This window comes from Macrobrachium rosenbergii, chromosome 35, assembly GCF_040412425.1.
Source record: "Macrobrachium rosenbergii isolate ZJJX-2024 chromosome 35, ASM4041242v1, whole genome shotgun sequence".
Lineage (NCBI taxonomy): Eukaryota > Metazoa > Arthropoda > Malacostraca > Decapoda > Palaemonidae > Macrobrachium > Macrobrachium rosenbergii.
This window is the reverse complement of record NC_089775.1, coordinates 4,930,250-4,949,079: the sequence shown is the minus strand read 5'-3', so window position 1 is coordinate 4,949,079 and position 18,830 is coordinate 4,930,250. Positions and strand designations below refer to the sequence as shown.

General features: G+C 36.3%; 3 protein-coding genes across 3 annotated transcripts in view; 1 reads left to right on the top strand and 2 right to left on the bottom strand.

Moving 5' to 3' along the window:
* The window catches only part of LOC136856258 (nucleolin-like), a 49,389-nt gene extending 44,116 nt beyond the window's left edge, over positions 1-5,273 (top strand). Inside the window, exons 3-4 of the mRNA XM_067133951.1 lie at positions 1,482-1,549; positions 5,160-5,273. Of these exons, the coding sequence (XP_066990052.1) occupies positions 1,482-1,549; positions 5,160-5,273 (182 nt within the window). The remainder of the gene's footprint in view (positions 1-1,481; positions 1,550-5,159) is intronic.
* On the bottom strand, positions 3,200-11,575 carry LOC136856422 (protein prune homolog 2-like). Its single transcript, XM_067134285.1, has 7 exons — positions 10,986-11,575; positions 10,717-10,784; positions 9,406-9,585; positions 7,956-8,074; positions 7,613-7,831; positions 6,389-6,487; positions 3,200-5,443 (listed from the first exon to the last, which is right to left on the bottom strand). The coding sequence occupies exons 2-7, from the start codon at positions 10,780-10,782 to the stop codon at positions 5,386-5,388; spliced, it is 741 nt and encodes a 246-aa protein (XP_066990386.1). The 5' UTR covers positions 10,783-10,784; positions 10,986-11,575; the 3' UTR covers positions 3,200-5,385.
* Positions 11,576-11,588: 13 nt separating this feature from the next.
* On the bottom strand, positions 11,589-16,232 carry LOC136856257 (uncharacterized; the record flags this gene model as incomplete). The annotated part of the gene is made up of 3 exons (XM_067133950.1): positions 16,188-16,232; positions 13,417-13,582; positions 11,589-12,565 (listed from the first exon to the last, which is right to left on the bottom strand). Coding segments are annotated over exons 2-3 (1,107 nt in total), but the record flags the coding sequence as incomplete, so codon positions are not given.
* Positions 16,233-18,830: the final 2,598 nt, after the last annotated feature.

Genomic DNA, 18,830 nt, shown 5'->3' with positions numbered 1-18,830 from the left:
AAGGCCACCGAAAATAGATCTATCTTTCTGTGGTCTCTCGGTTTAAGGCTGTATGAGCCGCGGCCCATGAAACTTTATCCACGGGCTTAAATCGTTATCAGGTATGATTTTCCATTTGATTTTACTAAATTTATGATTTCGGCGTATTTGTGAAAAGAGGGAGTAGGAATGCCTACAGTGCCCCACGTGAGGTGCATTGACAGCACTACCCAGATGGCTAGTTTCATTGAGTTGGGACATCCAAGAGAGGTTTTTAATCATAATATTTGGGAAATCATAATTTCAAAGCTATGATTTTTCCGTTTTTACTTCTTGAATGTTGCTACAGAAGAAATCCCTTATGAAATTCTACCTATTTTATTAAGAAATCCTTCATGAAGGAGAGAGAGAGAGAGAGAGAGAGAGAGAGAGAGAGAGAGAGAGAGAGAGAGAGAGAGAATGATTTCGGCACTTTTTCTGTACTTGTCAAATGTTGATACAACAGAAATCCGTTTTGAAATTCGACCTGATGTATTAAGAAATTCTTAATGAGAGAGAGAGAGAGAGAGAGAGAGAGAGAGAGAGAGAGAGAGAGAGAGAGAGAGAGAGAGAGAGAGAGAGGTTTCCTATGACAGCACAAATACAGAAGACCTTAAAATGAGGCATAAAACTTGCAAATAATTTTTTAAAATATTGAATTTTAAATAAAAACACCAGCAATTTTTTTTCTGACGAATCTCGGGTCAAATCATGAATTTGGGAATCAAATGATCTATCACATAATCCGTCAGATATTTGGCTACCGCGATGAAAGTCGGAATTAACCCTTATCGGATTCCCAGATACGCTTTTTAAACATTTCCAAAAGGTATTTGATAGCTTAATAAATAGCTGTTTGATCATAGAGGCAATCTATATAGATAGCTTTGACTGACATTACGAGGTTAGGGTGTGGAAAGCAGTTAAGTTTGATATTATATTATTAAATTATTATTATTATTTATTATTATTATTATTTAGAAGATAAACCCTATTCATGTGGAACAAGCCCATTGGAAAAGATGGAAGTTTAATATATATTCAGAATGCTATTATTATTATTATTATTATTATTATTATGGCCCAAAAGGGCCATTAGTTGAAAATTCAAGCTTCCAAAGAATATTAAGGTACCCATTTGAAAGAGGTTACAGAATATAACAGAAAATACAGATATCTCAATTACCAGAAAAAAATAGATTAATCAATAAACAGACAAATAAATAAAAATCTAAATAAATGATTAAAACACCAGGCGAATCGTTGCAAGGTAGTTGATGCATTCCATCTCTGCTTGAACTTTTGGGGTATCAGTTGCATAGCTGTACTCATTATACCCCATTGTGTCTTGAATCTGGTCCTTAGAACGCCAAGTGGGAAAATAAAAGTAATTTCTTGAGTATTTTGGACGAAACGTTGCAAAGAAGGAACACATCAGCTCACCATTCTTGGGAATGTTCCAGAAGAAGAAGAAGAAGAAGAAGAAGAAGAAGAAGAAGAAGAAGAAGAAGAAGAAGAGCATTGTATTGAGGTAGAGAAAGATGCTCCCTGATTTATGAGGTGAATTTATCAGTACAAGGAGAGAGAGAGGGAAAACCGCATTTTTAGAAAATAAATTCTTTCCGTTGAATGTATGCTGACTTTGAAATAATAATAATAATAATAATAATAATAATAATAGTCATGTACAGAGTTAAAATACAAAAATAGTTTAATCCAATTAAAAGTACATAAAATTACAGGTGTAAACATATTAAGCATATGCTATATCCTTCCTAATTCCAACCCCTTAGTGAGGAAGTGCTGGCAGTCCACCTCACGCGGCGCACTGTAGGCATTACTTAAGGTTCTTTGCAGCGTCCCTGGCTGTTACAACCCCTTTCTTTCCTTTAACTGTACTTCCGTTTATATTCTCTTTCTTCCAACCAAATTTTGTATTCCATTCCATTCCACTTCCAGATTCTATAAATAAAGTTATCACTGGTTCCCAGCGTGTTTAAAAGGCCCTTCACAATATCATAAAATGGTTTCTGTATTCTGCTTAAGACGCTCACCATCGCTATGCGTCTTGTTTCAGTAAATGTTTTTGTATCAAAATGAACACAAAATTTGAATAAGCCAGGTCGAAATGTCAGGTTAAACAACCTTGTAATACTATTGTTAAAACACTTGAGTCTGACAAGGTTTGATAGCTTTGCTTGAAAAGCAATTGATAGAGGCAAATTCTCGAAAGGGCATTTCACATCAGGTGTGCATTTTGAGAAATGATTAATACCTTTTTTGAACAATTACCTGTTTTTAATGAGACGAAATACCAGTGTTTTATATTGCCCTAATCTGCCAACAGCTATAATTCAAATTTTGCTTTTATTTGACTAGTTCAGATTTCTTAATTTTCTTGAATATATCTTAATTAATAGGTAACTTAGGGCCCACTATTATTTTTAGCCGTAATTACTCTATATGATGGTTCCTTAAATTGGCATTCAACATCATTGGGCAACATTGTCTAACAGACCTCTTTGTATCTCAGCTGAGAAAGCCATTTACAAAAACAAAATTTACAGGTTTTTCTCTTACCAAATTCCATCGGAAATCCATATTTCCTCTTGGCCTAAAATACAGATTTAATTTTCACCTTAACAAAAGCTATGTTATGTTCTTTTTTTATGATTCATCACTATTCTTTTGATATTATTTTGTCAGTCACATACGTCATTCAGTTTGGCTATTTTGCTGAATATTTTATGGTCAAGAAATAGGCCTCTGGTTTTAAATAACCAGCGTTTGCAGTCAATTTTATCTCTAGCGAATTTGAGTAGCCCCATACTATAGTCAGATTAGCTAATTGGGTGGTTCTATAAACATTACATGACCGAATATTTTTTCGTATATAGATCTATATCTCGGAACCAGAGTGGTTTCTGTAAACGTTGTATGACTAATATTTTTTCGTATATAAAATATAGAAATCTATATCTCGGAACCATAGTTATAATAAATGTGTGTGTACTTGGGAAGGCTGTTTTTGTTTACAAATAATTAACTTTTAGACCAATATTTATTACAGTTACTGAAATCTCATAAAAATTATAAATTAGAATCGTCAAGATTTATGTATTGACGATTGTGCCTCTGGTAATAAAATAGATTGTCATTAAAGAAAATCTCTCTCTCTCTCTCTCTCTCTCTATGTACACTTTTATTGACACCAGAATGAACATAAATATTTACAGTGGGGAAATATAATACTTTTATAATATAATATTTGAATCTCAGTTATTTACCATTTGCTATCCATTTGAAGAGTCAAAATCTTATTCAATATTTATGAACATCAGAGATCAATCTTTCACGTTACCGAGTGCATTACAAACAATAGCACAGTATCAGTATGAGTATAACTGTTAATGGAATAAAATATGGAAATTATTAAGAAAAAAGGCCACTGTAGAATCACGACCTTTAAGTTAAATAAATATTAAAAGAGCAGTTTTAAGTAAAATTAGTATTAAAAGAATACCTTTAAATAAAATCAATATTAAAAGAAGAGCTTTAAGTAAAATCAATATTAAAAGAAGAGCTTTAAGCAAAATATAAATATCAAAAGAAGATCTGTAAGTAAAATCAGTATTAAAACAAGGGCTTTCGACCCCCACCTAAGATCCTCTTCAGCTGTAGTAAAAAGTAATGGTAAAGTTTATACAAAGGAATAAAAAGTAAAAACGAAAACAAAAGGTAAAAAGATTAAAAGATTAAAAAAGCAAATTAAAATTAAAACTGTCAGTCTGGGTGGGTCTTCTTTGGATAAAATAATTTCTTGAAAGTGCCTTGTTTGTTGTTGTTTAGCCGAGTTGTTTCCTGGACGAAGGAGCAGTTTCCTCTTCAAATATCTAACTCCATTTTGGCTGTTTGGTACATTAAGAGATTTGGGAAAATGCCTTCATAGATGAAAGCTTTCTTTCCCTATCAAGTATCCAGTTGTCTGAAGAATGTGGCCACTCTATTAATTTTTTGTTATAATTTTTAAAATTAAACTTTGTGTTTTTGCAGAGGCTTTATTCTTAACCATGCAGAATAAACACGAAGAATGTGTTTTCATTAATGGAAATATAGAAATCTCTTTATTATCTTGAGTAAGTACAATTATCAGAGCTTCACTATACGTTTTTTTGTAACTATTTCTTAAGGTCATCTTATCCACAATTTCCTCATTTATATTCCACGTCGTTGACGGATTCTGATGTGTCTAACACATTTTAAAGCTGCCATTTCCCTCATCTTCACCAATTTGCAATGAGGCATCTGTCATTTCCTTCGTAGCAGAAAGTATACATCTCCCCCTGCGTACCATTACACCCGGTTAAGACTTAGACCAGGTCATAATCTCTGGTTGGTTTCCTGAGAACATTTAACGAAGAGCCTTCTGTATTACGTTAATTTCGTTTTTATCAAGCACATCCTAGAGTGTCCTTGATGGGATTATCCTTCCCTGTGGCATAATAATCCTTCTTGCCCTCTGTGAAATCATTTTTGTCATGTGTTTGCATTCAGTTCCGTTACCTGCATCACATCAGCAACTTGATTTGGGCCTCTGGGACACTTTATGTAAGTTGTATGTCGTCTATTAAATAAAGATACAATACTGTGTCCTTGGATTCTAGAGGGGAAGGAATGTTATTCCATTATTCAGCTGAGAATCTAAAACAATTAGAGGCCTCACTGAGTACATGTCTTACATAGCAAAGTGAGCATATGTAATTGGCTCATAGGTAGAAGCACTGCTTGCTTAATTTTCATGGGTTACCAACATCAACTTCTCTCCATATTCTTAAATAAATTTTGCATAAACAGATCCCTCGCGGAGATTCGAAATAATCTTATTGTTTCCCCATTTGCTGGAAACCAGTAGATCGCTTTCATTAATCCCAAGTTTATCACATCACTTCACAAGCAAGAATGTAAGTAGTGTAACACAGAAAACATCTTTAGCTTTCTATTGTTGCTTTCTATCGTTGCTTTCTATCGTTTTCACTAAATGACAGTGCCCTGGGGAGTTAGATATAAGAGAGAGTAAGCCCCAAAGCAATTATGCACAGGCAGCTATACCTTCAAATCCTGATTGTGGTTGATCTTATTAGAAAATCCAAATAAATGAGAAGAAGAAGAAGAAGAAGAAGAAGAAGAAGAAGAAGAAGAAGAAGAAGAAGAAGAAGAAGAAGAAGAAGAAGAAGAAGGCTTTCTTCTTCTGCTAAACTTTTCTTTGGTATACCCGTGGATTATCACCTATACCTTCCCGGTGACACTGGCTTAAAATCGTATCTTCAAAATGCTCCGAATTCTTTGAATTCTTAATGTGGCTGAATCCTAGCGGCTTTTAGACTTGTTTTTCTTCTTCTCCTTAATCATCAGTTCGAAATCCACTCTGAAAAAAAGGAAAAAACTTTAGTTATGTATAAAATTAATGCTTTCGGAACTATACAAACCTCTACAAGCTTGGAAGGTCAAAGACCCAAGCACTTTCAAGCATAAAAAGTTGGCCAAGGTGTAAGTTAAGTTGGCATAGCCAAGAAAACTCTATTTTCATCGTGGATGGTACATGAAGGACACAGGTACTGGAATATGCTCCTTAGTTGAACTAAAGGCCTTCAGCTTTCACAATATATTCACAAGATAAATTTCACAGTGACAAACTCAAAATGTAGGTAGATTACTTAAGGTTCCCTTAATTCATACATTTTCAGTTCATGAAAACTGTGGATCGTATTTGTAACAGTGAATGAAATGCGGATGGTAGTGTGATGTTCCTCTGAGAGAGAGAGAGAGAGAGAGAAGAGCCTAATAAGATAAAAATTAACATAGGTTATGTAATTATATTAATTTTGAATTTATTTAAAACAATACTCTAAAAAATTGTTGACTGTACTATATCTTAGGTAGGATGGATGGGGAAGGGGGGGGGGGGTTAGTGCTGTCAGTGCACCTCATGCGGTGCACTGTAGGCATTACTTGAGATTCTTTGCAGCGTCCCTTCCTTGGGCTCCTAGCTGTAACCCCTTTCATTCCTTTTACTGTACCTCCGTTCATATTCACTTTCTTCCGTCTTACTTTCCACCCTCTCAACAATTGTTACATGGTGGAACTGTGAGGTTTTCCTCCTGTTACACCTGTCAAACCTTCCTACTCAATTTTCCTTTTAGTACTGAATGACCTCGTAGGTCCCAGCGCTTGACCTTTGGCCAAAGTTTAAAATTTTATATTCCTTTCTTACTCCGAGGTAGGACGGACGCTCCTAAAACCATATTAAAGATTAAAGCCAATTAAAAAATATAAATTAGACATCAAATGACACCAACAGCAAAATACTCACTGCATAACAACGTCTGGGATCTGGAGGCGCCCCAGTGGGACCTTCTGGGCCAATTCTGCCAAGTTGCTCGCAAAGGAGAGTTTTCGGTAGAACTTGTCGCTGCAGAGGAAAAAGTGAATGAATTGGCAAGCTTTACAATGCAGACTAGATTATCTTTGTTGCACTATCATTGCTTGAGAGTCAGGGGAGATTGTGGAGCAAGTATATTAAAGTGAAAATTGAAGAGTAATAACACAGTGTACTTTGAAATACATGCAAATTCAAAAGTGAGTAAACTAACAGGCAAAAGTGAGTTGTTCATTAAAGCCAGGCAGAAGGAGAAAATGATTAAATATTCAGGAAAATACACAAACAAAAATCATGCAGAGTAAAGTCAACACTACGCTTCACAATGCTTCACTGTGTGAAGCAGAAACAAACCAGAGTTGCCAGTAACTAATCCAGATGTCACTTTTCTTTAAAAAAACTTGACCCAAACTCACTGCCTGTTTGTTTTCCTAAGAGTGGAAAATACAGTCAAAATGGTGAAGGGAGGGTGAAAGGTAATAATGAGAGGGTATCGCAATAACAAGGTAATCCCTAAAGATGGATCCATGATACATCTGGGGTTATCAACAGCTCTGTAAAAATGCTCCCCAGTGCTCGAAAAATGGCTGAATGCAGCTACTGGGGACTTTGGGATGAGTTCTGGTGATGCTGCCTGGGAGCCGTTTCAAAGGCTAATCTTGTGTACTACTACTACTATGCTGTTAACTGAATGTTCTTTTCATTTGCACATGAAGTAATGTCCCAAATGCAGAACATGAAAGGGTTATCGTAGTGGATTTGTGGTGAAAAGATTCTATTGTATAGCAATAATATGAAACAGTAGCCCAACTTCAACATATATATCCCATGAAAAGTAATTGCTGTCATACAAAATTCAAGTATTCATTCTGATACCCTGGACCCGAGATCGAATCTCGGCTGAACATCAGAATAGCTTCATTTCTATCTCCATTTGGATCTAGGCCTAGTGGTGACAAGCGTTTCCAAAGTGTGAAGAAATCAAGAAGTTAAAAGGGTACTGTGGCTATTAAAATCTGGTAAAAAGTGACCAGTAGATTCTAAATAGTCCAACAGCTCCTCAGAGGAAAGCAAAATGGTGTTGTACTTTTAGAAAACTGACAAGATCTTTGACTGTAGTCACTGAAATGACAAAAACGTGTAGCTTGTGGGTCTTACCTTACGAACAGCCTCGAAAACTTCACGACAGTCTTCACCCAAAATGTCGGGTGCACAACATGAAGTGCCTTCAATTTCTTCCTCAATTTTCTAGCAATCATTTGGTACGCCTTTCTCAGCCACTGTAAGGTGGGCATGTGGGAGCTCTGAGCACCACCGGCTAGATACACCAGAACATAATCCTCTACAACTAGCTGCTCCAGAGTTGACAATACATAACTGCAATACAAAATTAAAAACTTAGTTAGAAAATGGTAAAATGTGAAGCACAGGTCCAAATTTTAGTGTATAAATGTACACACAAAACAAAGTCACAACGTCATGCGAAAAGCACAGAACTCACATGAAAAGATTGTCCATGATGTAGCTGTAATTTCTCACTGATTTAGCAGGCAAGTGGCAGGCACAGAAGACGATGACTGCTTGTTGGCTTTCAACCAGATACCCTCCGTGACTTACGCACTGAAAAGGTTTAAGTGAAGTTATTTTATTACTTCAACCATTCAAAATATAACAACTGTACAACCAAACGTACAGCTGAATAAATAAAAGTCTTGCCAGTGTATTAGAGATGTTTTAAAACATTAGAGGGTGAGACTAAGGTGATCGGAAACAGAAGTGACAATACATACTGATTCTGAGGTCGCAGATAAAATGGGATTTTCACAACTTTTAAAAATATGGAAAATTTGAAACTGGATCAAGATAGGGCTTTAATGGTCGAGCCTCAGTGGCTCAGGCATTATTAGGGCACTCTGCTCCGTAGCAAATTTTGGAGCTATACTTTAGAGCCTTTGAAAAGTGTGCTCTGAGATTGCTTCAAGAGCATAAAAGTACCCAGTATTCAAAATCCAGCAACACCTCTCTTAGTCTCATATTGAAAGTTATGTTTCTCAAGAGGTGCTTTCACTGGGAATATTCTTACTAAAATTAAGCACAGTTGAAACACAAACTGTACAGGGTGGTAATTATTCTATCTTTGGCATTAGAAAGGGTGGTAATTATTCTGTCTTTGGCATTACAAAGTAAGATACAGGATGAGAATGATTAGCAAAGTAGAACATAAGTAGACATAAAAAGAAAATAAGTGAATATAATCAAAATTAATTAATGACAATGAGTAAAGGAAAAAAGTTCTGAATATTTGATGAATAAAGTATAAGATGTAACAATGTATATTGCCGTATTCAAATCTTTATCACAAAGTTAGACAAGCATGAAAAGGTGCTTGGGAAAATAATTACCATGGTATTGAAATCTAGTTTCACTTAAAGATTTTGAAGCGCAGATGAATTCTGCACAATGGTTCAGTTATCACAAATTTCTTAAAACCATTACATAAATTATCAAAACTGTCAGACTCACTATAGTTATTAAACATACAGTAAAATCAGTTGAATGACCTTTGTTGTTGTAACACCACTTTGATTAAAAACCAAACAAAAATGTAATATTTTACTTTAATATCCCAACCACTCCCATGAGTGCTGTGTATAGTACCAGCGTATTAAATTTTTCTGTAATAGTAAATTTTCAATATATTTCAGTGCGATTGTCGTCTAAACATATTAAGAAGGCTTAGAATGCAGCATAAAAACTCTAGTATTGCGTTGTGGTACGGAAGTAAAATAATACCCCAAAAGATTTAAAAATAGGTAAAAAATAGCAGAGCACCTCTAGTTCAAACCTCATGTACACCCAGTAGCTTTAACATCTGAAAGTGCCTGCCAGCTTCCACTAGATACAGTAATGAGACAAAAGTATGTAAAAGGCAAAAACATACTAGAACATACCTTGCGATAAGGTTCTATGGCCGTCATGTCAATTCTCCTCCAGACGCCGCCGATTACTACATTTCTCCAGTGCCTTTCTTCTCCTGCAAAGAACTCTGGTATGAACTGATCAGGTGGGGGCTCCAGAACAGGGTAGATTCTGTGTTTTAATCGTGCTCCAGTCTCTGGTACAGAGATGTCCTGTTTGTGAAGAGAAGGGGTACCCTTTTGAGTCAAATTTTGTAAAAATTATTTTTACTCTAGTTTCGTTTTTATACTAATACCCCTGTAGGTGGTACTGTACAATGAATACTAAGTATTAAACTGTTCAGTATAAGATAATTTTACCAACCAATATCTAACAGCTTTGATTCCAAAGGCTAAAGACTCCAGTATGAAAACACTAATGCCTGTTTGTTTGACAGTGGTATAAGGATGTACCTATCAGGATAGATTTTGCTTGCTCCTTATTACCTTAACAGGGAAACCTCTAAAAGAACCATCAAACATTACAGGTAGAACCTATAGAAGCCATTAAAATTACTCATTGTCTTTAGTACTCAAAGATTTGAACCAAGAATCACCAGCAGTGTACACTAGCCTTCAGGACTTCTGTAATGTATACATTAAAGGATATGAAGATGCAGATAGTTCAGGCAAAGCTCTATTTATTAAGTCGACAGCCAACAGATTCTTTTTTCCACAAATAATTGTTGTACTGGATTGGATTTTATGAAAGTTTGGCTACAGAGCCAAGCTCTGGGCCACTTTCAGCCATTCAGTGATTAAGACAGTGGTAAGATTAGGGAGCTGGAATGGTTAGACAGTGGAATGGAAGGAGGAAGCAGGGATGGAGGTGAAGTAAAAGACTAAAAAGGACGCTGCAGACAACCTTCAGTAACGCTTACATCGCAAGATGTAAGGTGTACTGACAGCACTAGCCTTTTTCTGAGGACTGTTGCATTGCTGAAATCCATCACATTTGATCTTATATAGTCGTCAAGCATCATATGGTTTTTTTTCCTATAATGACCACAACTTTAAGGTGCAAGGCTTTGGTTTGGCTCTTTAGTGCTAGAATTTGTCTAATAATAATAATAAAGGCATCGACGTTTCAGCCATCTAGTCACCTATCTTCTGGACGCTCCCGTCCAGAAGAAACCCCTAAAGATTCTCTGCAAATCAGTCGCAAACTATGAACAGCTTTCTGGTGCTATTTAACCTTGCAGCATCAGATGTACACGAAAACTAAAGACTACAACAGGGCCAAGCTCGAAACAACTCGGTTAGAAGCATTCATGGACTGTATCACAAACACCCTGGATTACTTACATCAGCATCATCCTCCCCATCACCTCTGCAGATGGTGGAGTTTCCCACATTCAAGCTGGAAGGCATCTCTGTAAACAAAACATCTTATCTTTTATTAACAAAACACACACACACACACACACACACACGACATTCTTGAAACAGCACCTAGCCCACAAAATATCAGACCAGAACTGATTCACAGTATTACATAAGATACAATTTACATGCTTGCACTAGCTACAGCTACAAAACATGACCTTCATGTGGGGTTTCATGCTCAAACTTACCTCCCTCAGAATCCAAGTTTGTTGCTGTAACTTCTGAGACCCTGCTGACCTCTGATGTCAGTTCTGATACACACTGTTCATTTCTACTCAGTTCAGGGTCATCACCTTCATTAGTTACCAGGGTGTCAGAGGGGGAAACAGGAATTTCTCTACATTGGGGAATTTCACTAGAGTTGGCACTTGAGCTCCCAGTATCATCAAAACATGCAGGGTCATTGGTTTCCACAATTGACAAGTCTGGTATATCATAACTGAATTCTTCCTTACTGCCATCGCTAAGGTTGAACTCTGGCGCTGTTATTTTCTTGAGACCAATATCTTGGGTTTTGCTCTCAACAAAGACACCCTCAACTCCCAATTCCTTCAGGTCGTCTTTGGTGAGGCGGAGTGAGCTGTGTCTCTCGTACCTGAGGCCTGCATCCTCACCTTCAAGGTCAGGCTGTAGGAATATGTCTGATAACCTCTTCGAACGGAATCCTTCGTTGCTCCCGCAACTGAGGTTAAACTCTGGCGCTGCAATTTTCTTGAGACCAATATCTTCGGTTTTGCTCTCAACAAATACACCCTCAGCTCCTAAGTCTCTCAGGTTCTTTTGGTGGGATGGAAGTATGCTGTGTCTCTCAAATCTGAAGCCTGTATCTTCATCTTCAGGGTCAACGTACGAGAGTTTTCGGGCGACCTCTCAGAACTAATCACCCCCCTCTCTTGACTTAGCTTGCCGGTACCGTCCAACGTGGCTGCAACTTCACACTGGTCAGTGTTACCAAGTTCATCGGCTCCCTCGATAGATATTCTCTTCGGGGATGAAATCCCGCTATCGGCGTTGCCGGTACTGACATCGTCACCACTAACATTGTTGAGATTAAGATGTTCTTGCAAAGAATTATGGATGGCTTCCATGAACTCCTCGCTGAAGAAGTGCCTGTGCCGATGAGAACCGACTGAAATCTGCTCACCTTTCTCAGGTGTCAGTATGTCTTGCAAGGTGTCACAAAGATAGTAATACTTCTTGAATTTCGTCGAGTCGAAACACTCCCTGACTTTCGTGAGTGTGTTCTGATCTATGCTCCAGTTTTCCTCGTTGCTTTCGTCGTGTACGCTTTCCTCTGCAGCACTCATACTCAGCTCCGGAAGAGAGTAATGTTTATATTTGGCACTCGCTGGTTTTGGAGTAGAGGTGTTCAAGTGCGGCATGAGGGGACGAACGCTGACTGGCCGACTGTCTTCAGAAAACCTTGTCTCAGCAATGTTGAGTGAAATATCTTCTGTGGTAGTATCAGCATCATCTAACATGTGTTCTATTCCTTTCTCGTCATTGTCTGAGGATGACCTGCCCTTCTTGACATCATCTTCTGGATCCTCCGCTGCTCTCCTACGATTGCTCCCATGCCTCTGAAAGTCCCCAGCCTTGACCAGTGCTTTAATTTTTCCAGCACCTGGCGTAGCATAGCTGGAATTCAGGTTGTCCTCCTTTCGGAAGCTTTTGTGCCCTACTGAGACGTTTCCTTGAGATAGCGGAGAGTAGAATTCTTCGAAGCAATCCTCCTCCGAATCACTGCCAACTGGATTTGCCTCTTCATCTGCAATTAAATCCTACTGTTAAAGTCCAACTCACAACATTAGGTAAACAATCAGAGCTGCCTTTAATCAGTGATATTCAGTAATTACTTTTTTTACAGTTTTGAAATGGGAAAAAAGGCAGAGGTACCTAACTCTGTGTGAGACTTACCAACTTCCTTTATAAAGTCAAGGCTTCCCAGTTCAGGCAGATTATACATTACATCATATAACTGAAGAAAATATATTACATAGCCTTGATCACTACTCAGCTGATATTTTAAGAAACACTAAAGCTCTGGCGTTTCAAAATCACATTTAGAATTAAGTCTAAATAAGCTTTGAATAAATGTTAGTCTTCAGATCTACCAATTGGTAGTCAAAACAGAGTCTCAGTAATAAGTACTTATTGTGTACTATGAGAGGAAATAAGATTAGCTTGCATAATCCCAAATTACAGCTTTCTAAAGCACTCCTAGACTATCCAGGGAGCATTTTCCTGAGATGTAACCGAATAACGGGCCCTTTCCATGAAAACAGCGGGACGCCATGTCTTAAAAACTAACAGTTTTCTTGAAAATAATCCATGTTTCTCACACCCAAATTACTATGGAGGTATCAGTCTAACCTAATCAAACCTAACCTAACCTAACCTAACCTAGCCTTAACCTTAACCTTAACCTTAACCTTAACCTAACCTAGGGACATGGCAAAAAAACTAGGTCTGGTGCAATACTAGCATACATCTCAGGAATTTGCATCCAGGAACCAGAATCGTGTCATCTCAGTTTTGTATGTTGCTTCTGAAACCTCACGGTACCAATTTGCTTTTGGATACACACTAAGAACAGTGGCTAAACATGACAGAACGTACCTGGCTGGAAATTAGGAGTCAGGTACACAGAAGTATTTGGAGTGGTGCACCGAGGACTGACGTAGGCCTCCTCGACTCTCAAGAAGCACATGCCATGCTCCTTCCCTTGTGAGCCAGCCCTCAGAGCCATTGATGATGGGGGCTTCTGGGAAATTCAGCCGAAAATCTGAAATTATGTCTCAAAGGGAACCTGTGATGGTCTGAGAATTCCAGATGAAGAAATGGGATGGTTTCATATAGTGAACATTTATAGGGTTTTCTTGGAAGTTGAACTGAGGTTACAGAATGATCTGATCCCAGATATTAAGCTAGACTAATCTGAACTCTGTCTGTCAGGAGAACTGTAAACTATAGGAGTATCAGGAGATTTATATAAGCTAAATGAGTCTGAAATCTTTCAGGAGAATTATTTAGGAGTATCATTAGAATTATATAAAAGTATCAGGAGAATTATATAGGAGTATCAGGAGCATTACATTGAAATTTTTAATTGAATGTCCACAGGGGCATTTTAATAAAAAAATTGCCAAAATCAGCACCTTATCATATCACCTAGGTATAGTTTTTTAACAATAGATACCATTAATTGATATTGGATTTTGTTGAATATGTATATACATTATATATATACATATATATAAAAAACAGGAGTTTCTTAGCAAAGCAGTTATTCTGTGGAACCACTATTCGCTAGGTGATTAAGCAAAAATTGATAGGTCTTTTAACGGTGGGTCTTCTTTTGAAAAGATAAAATTTCCAGCCTACAGAACGGGAAATAAATATTCATTACAGAATAGGCGGCATTTAAAGCCAAGTATGCAAGCTGTTTATTTCAGTTTAATATTGTCATTTAAAAAGTATAATGCTGTTTATTTCAGTTTAATATTGTCATTAAAATATAAATGATTGAAAATAATAATAGACAAGTTTTCTCAGTCAATATCATTAGTTAAAACGTGACCCACACTAAATTTTTTATATATATAACCTGGCCATATATTTAACCTAGACCTACTCAAAAATTCATATTGTCAGTTGGCATGTATCTACAAACAAAAAAGAGAGAAATTAGATAACTGTAATAACGACATAATCTAAAATAAAATTTTTTTATATCAGATTAGTACCTGAACTTAACTAGTTTAGTTAACTAAACAATCACCTCGAACTTTACTAGTGTAGTTAACTAAACAACTTGATTAAAAGATTAAATCTCTACAGGGTAAACTACCAATCACGCTGGTTAAAAGTAGTATCAGGCTAAATTACTTCTCAAGTAACCTTGGAATTAAAAAGAATAATTTTCAGAAATCTGAGACTAGTTAGCCGCTAATAATGTCTCAACTTGAGTATTTCCAAACTGTCAATAATATTCAACAATGTTTTTATATTTGGAGACGGCCATCAGTAAAATTCAGTTCATAGCATCATAATTCTTCTGTAATTTAATCAATGTTGTTATTACTGAGAACTTGTTGGTTTGAAAAACTGTGAATATTATTCACTGTAATGTTTGACACAGAATTTGAGTTCAAAACCGTTGTTAGAGCTCCTAACGATTGCGTCTGCTCTCTCTCTCTCTCTCTCTCTCTCTCTCTCTCTCTCTCTCTCTCTCTCTCTCTCTCTCTCTATAGACCAATAAATCTATCTGTCCCCTAGGGGGATAGTGCAATTAGTGCATCTCATGCGGTGCACTGTAGGCATTACTTAAGGTTCTTTGCAGCGTCCTTCATATGTAATTGTTATTTATGAAGTTAAGCATAATTTTTAAAATTAATTTCGTATTTCTGCATAAGGCTGGTACATCATAGGCCTACATTTTGTACATCTGTGCTATACCTAATTAGTCCATCTACTGCCAAATATCAAGATGATTTGTTGATTCCTAAGCTCACATTTATAAAGTTTTGTGCATTTTTTTTTATTATTTTACAGAAAACAAAACTATGAAATAGATATGTATTCTAATCGGCTAGTACCACCATCTTGTATGAGTATCGTGAAAACTTCTCGTTTTATTGGAAAATGTGATTATTTTAGTTCGTGCACCTACGAAAATAGCCACGGTAGTATTGAACTGCAGACATTATAATAAAAAATGGCCAACCATATTCATATAACGATGCTATCAAGTGCTTAGTGCATTTTAAAAGGCCCCCAAGTCTAGAAACTACTGTTCACCCGCCATAAAGACATTACGGCTGTTCGTTTTACCTCCCCGAAAAGTTTAGCAGTAATTTTGGCCAGTTCCACGTTTTAAGTAGAATCCACTCTTTAGATAATGTTAATGTTATCATGTTTATTTTAATAGTTGATGCGAATTGTTCCATCTTACGTTAAAATTGTGGAAAATACACAAACACGTTTTGCATAATAGTGTATCCGAAACCCTTTACAAACGTTGACTTCGGCGCAAGTTCTCTTTACTTCTTGTCTCACGAACACGTCATTATAGGCTCTTAACTCGATAGCATTATTAACAGACATAATATATATATTTTAGGAAGAAATTTACGTTAATAAATAAGCCTTCATCTTAATCACCAAGCACTGACATGAAATGTAACGATTCTATTCGGACATCTTCAACTCAACCAATCATTGCTAAGTTGCCGCCATTTGAATGAATTTCAAATAGAGTATATTTAGAGTTAAAAAGCCTAATTCAATTCACTATAAGTTACGCATCCATCATTTTAAGATGGATTTCATCACCTTCTACGCAAAATTCAAAATATAATGAAACCTTAGATATAAACAAGAGAACTCACCTTAAATCACACACAAACGAATGATGGCAACCCACTCGCTTGCTGTTCCAGACTAACCGAGTTTTTCTTGTTTTTTCTTCAAACAACTGAAAGTGAGTCACCAAACAACCGGTAAACAACCATTTTGAAACAACCGAAGCGTAGTTTCGTAAATGACAAACAACCGTACAAAGAACGCCATTAATATTATAATTATTAGTCGTGGCAAGCGGCCACATATTTCACGAAGTTGTTTGAACGAGATTATTGATTAAACTTAATAATAATAATAATAATAATAATAATAATAATAACTGGTATATTAACATTGACGATGATACTAAAAATAACAATAAACATTACGAGTTTAACTGAAAATTAAATTAATTTTCGCGGCGTGTAAGTGTACATGAGACTAACCGGTTAGTTACCTGCAACCGTCAAACATATAGACGCAATGAACAATTATTATTTTACAAGAAGCAATAGGATTAGATCCTACTTAAACACTCTATAATTATATATATACCTTCCCCTATACCTTATAAATGCCCAGTTTCATTTACGTATTATTAAAGTCTAGCCTGAAATCGTTCTAACGTTCCCAAACTCCGCGGCCTTTTAAATTAGCGGCCCGAACCGTTTGAAAACGGCACAAACTTTTGAATGTTCAAACCGACTCATTTGTATCCCTTTGTATCCCACGGTCCTCCGGTGGTCAGACAAAAAAAAAAAATGGTGTAAACAAAGACTTTTTGTGTCTTTTTTGTCGTGTTTTTGTTCAGAGAACCAAAGGAATTTACCGAAAGAATTTTTATTTTACTTTTTTGTCTTTTGTTCTCCGTCCTGACCGGTTTGTTCCCGCTCCGAGGTGGTAACAAGACCTAGGCCTAGCCTTCTCTCTCTCTCTCTCTCTCTCTCTCTCTCTCTCTCTCTCTCTCTCTCTCTCTCTCTCTCTCTCTCTCTCTCTCTCTCGCCTAGAACGTCATTAATTACGAACAGTGAAATGTGAGAAACTAAAAGAAAGAATTATAAAAATTTTTCGAGCAGACTGTCACGTTCGATAAGCATAGAAACTATCAATTTTAATAAGGAAAAATATCTGCAAATAGTAAACTAATATTTCAGTCAATATATTATTATTATTATTATTATTATTATTATTATTATTATTATTATTATTATTACAAGTCAATTCGCAGCCCTTACAGAAAAATACTTACATAGGCCCTTAGAACTGCCACTTCGTACCCCTCCCGATTTATAGGGGTCCAGGTGAATTCGCACCGGAAGTTATAAGCCTAATTAAAAAGGTGGACCATCTTTACCTGCCTCGTTATGTACTTCATTAGCGGAGATTTAGTATCCCTTGTGGCGTTTATGTGATGCTATTATTCGCGTTAGGCATTGGATGGGTTCTGGGAATTCTTCAAGGAGAGAGAGAGAGAGAGAGAGAGAGAGTAGAACGTCTCAGAAATAGTCTAAAGTATAACCTTTCACTTGTAATTCATTGCTAAAGTATTATTTTTGCAATTGTTGATATATATTTTTAAACTCTGTCAAAAGCACCATTAACTGACTAAAGTATAACTGCTAAGTATATATATATATATATATATATATAGAGAGAGAGAGAGAGAGAGAGAGAGAGAGAGAGAGAGAGTAGAACATCTCAGAAATAGACTAAAATATAACCTTTCACTTGTAAGTCATTGATAAACTATTTTTGCAATTGCTGACATATATTTTTAACCCTGCCAAAAATACCTTTGATTGTATTGCAGTATAACTGCCAAGGGAGAGAGAGAGAGAGAGTGTGTAAAATACAGCCTTTCACATGTAATTCATCCTAAACTCTAGCTTTTAAAGTCTAAACCATCATTGAAAAGAATACCCCAAAAATACACATATATAACATCTACCAAAATTTACCTTCACAAACCCTTCCACAAAACAGAATCATTAAAGACTTACATAACTCACAGACATTAAAACTCATCCAGAAACAACTGCTTACAAACGCTCGCTCCTGGAACCAAGAAAGATTTTCCAGAACATAGACATCCCTCGCTGGAATAACTGATGGATAATTCCGGAACTGAAATGGCGGGGTCCTTTCCCCCTGTGCATAATTCAGCCCTTAAGTGGGTTTCGGAGCCCCCATCATTATTTCAGCTCCGCTTTCATAACGGGAGGAAGTGTTAGTACCTCGCATGCCCGGAAACGGGTTCCTCAGTTTTTTCGGGGAGGGGGGGGGGGCTGGTAAATGCAATCGTCAGCTAAAGGGGACGGTATGGAATTATTATTCGGGAGATGAAACCGATTCATTTAGAACGAGCCCACCAAAGGGGCCATTGAATATTATTATTATTATTATTATTATTATTATTATTATTATTATTATTATTATTATTATTATTATTATTATTCGGTAGATGAAACCCATTCATATAGAACAAGCCCACCAAAGGGCCACTGACTTGGAATTCAAGCTTCCAAAGATTATTATTATTATTAATATATTATTATTATTATTATTATTATTATTATTATTATTATTATTATTATTATTATTGAAGCTTCCAAAGAATATTAAGGTGTTCATATTAGGAAATACAGAAAAAAGAGATTACACTTATTAAAAATGGAAAAATTAATTAATAA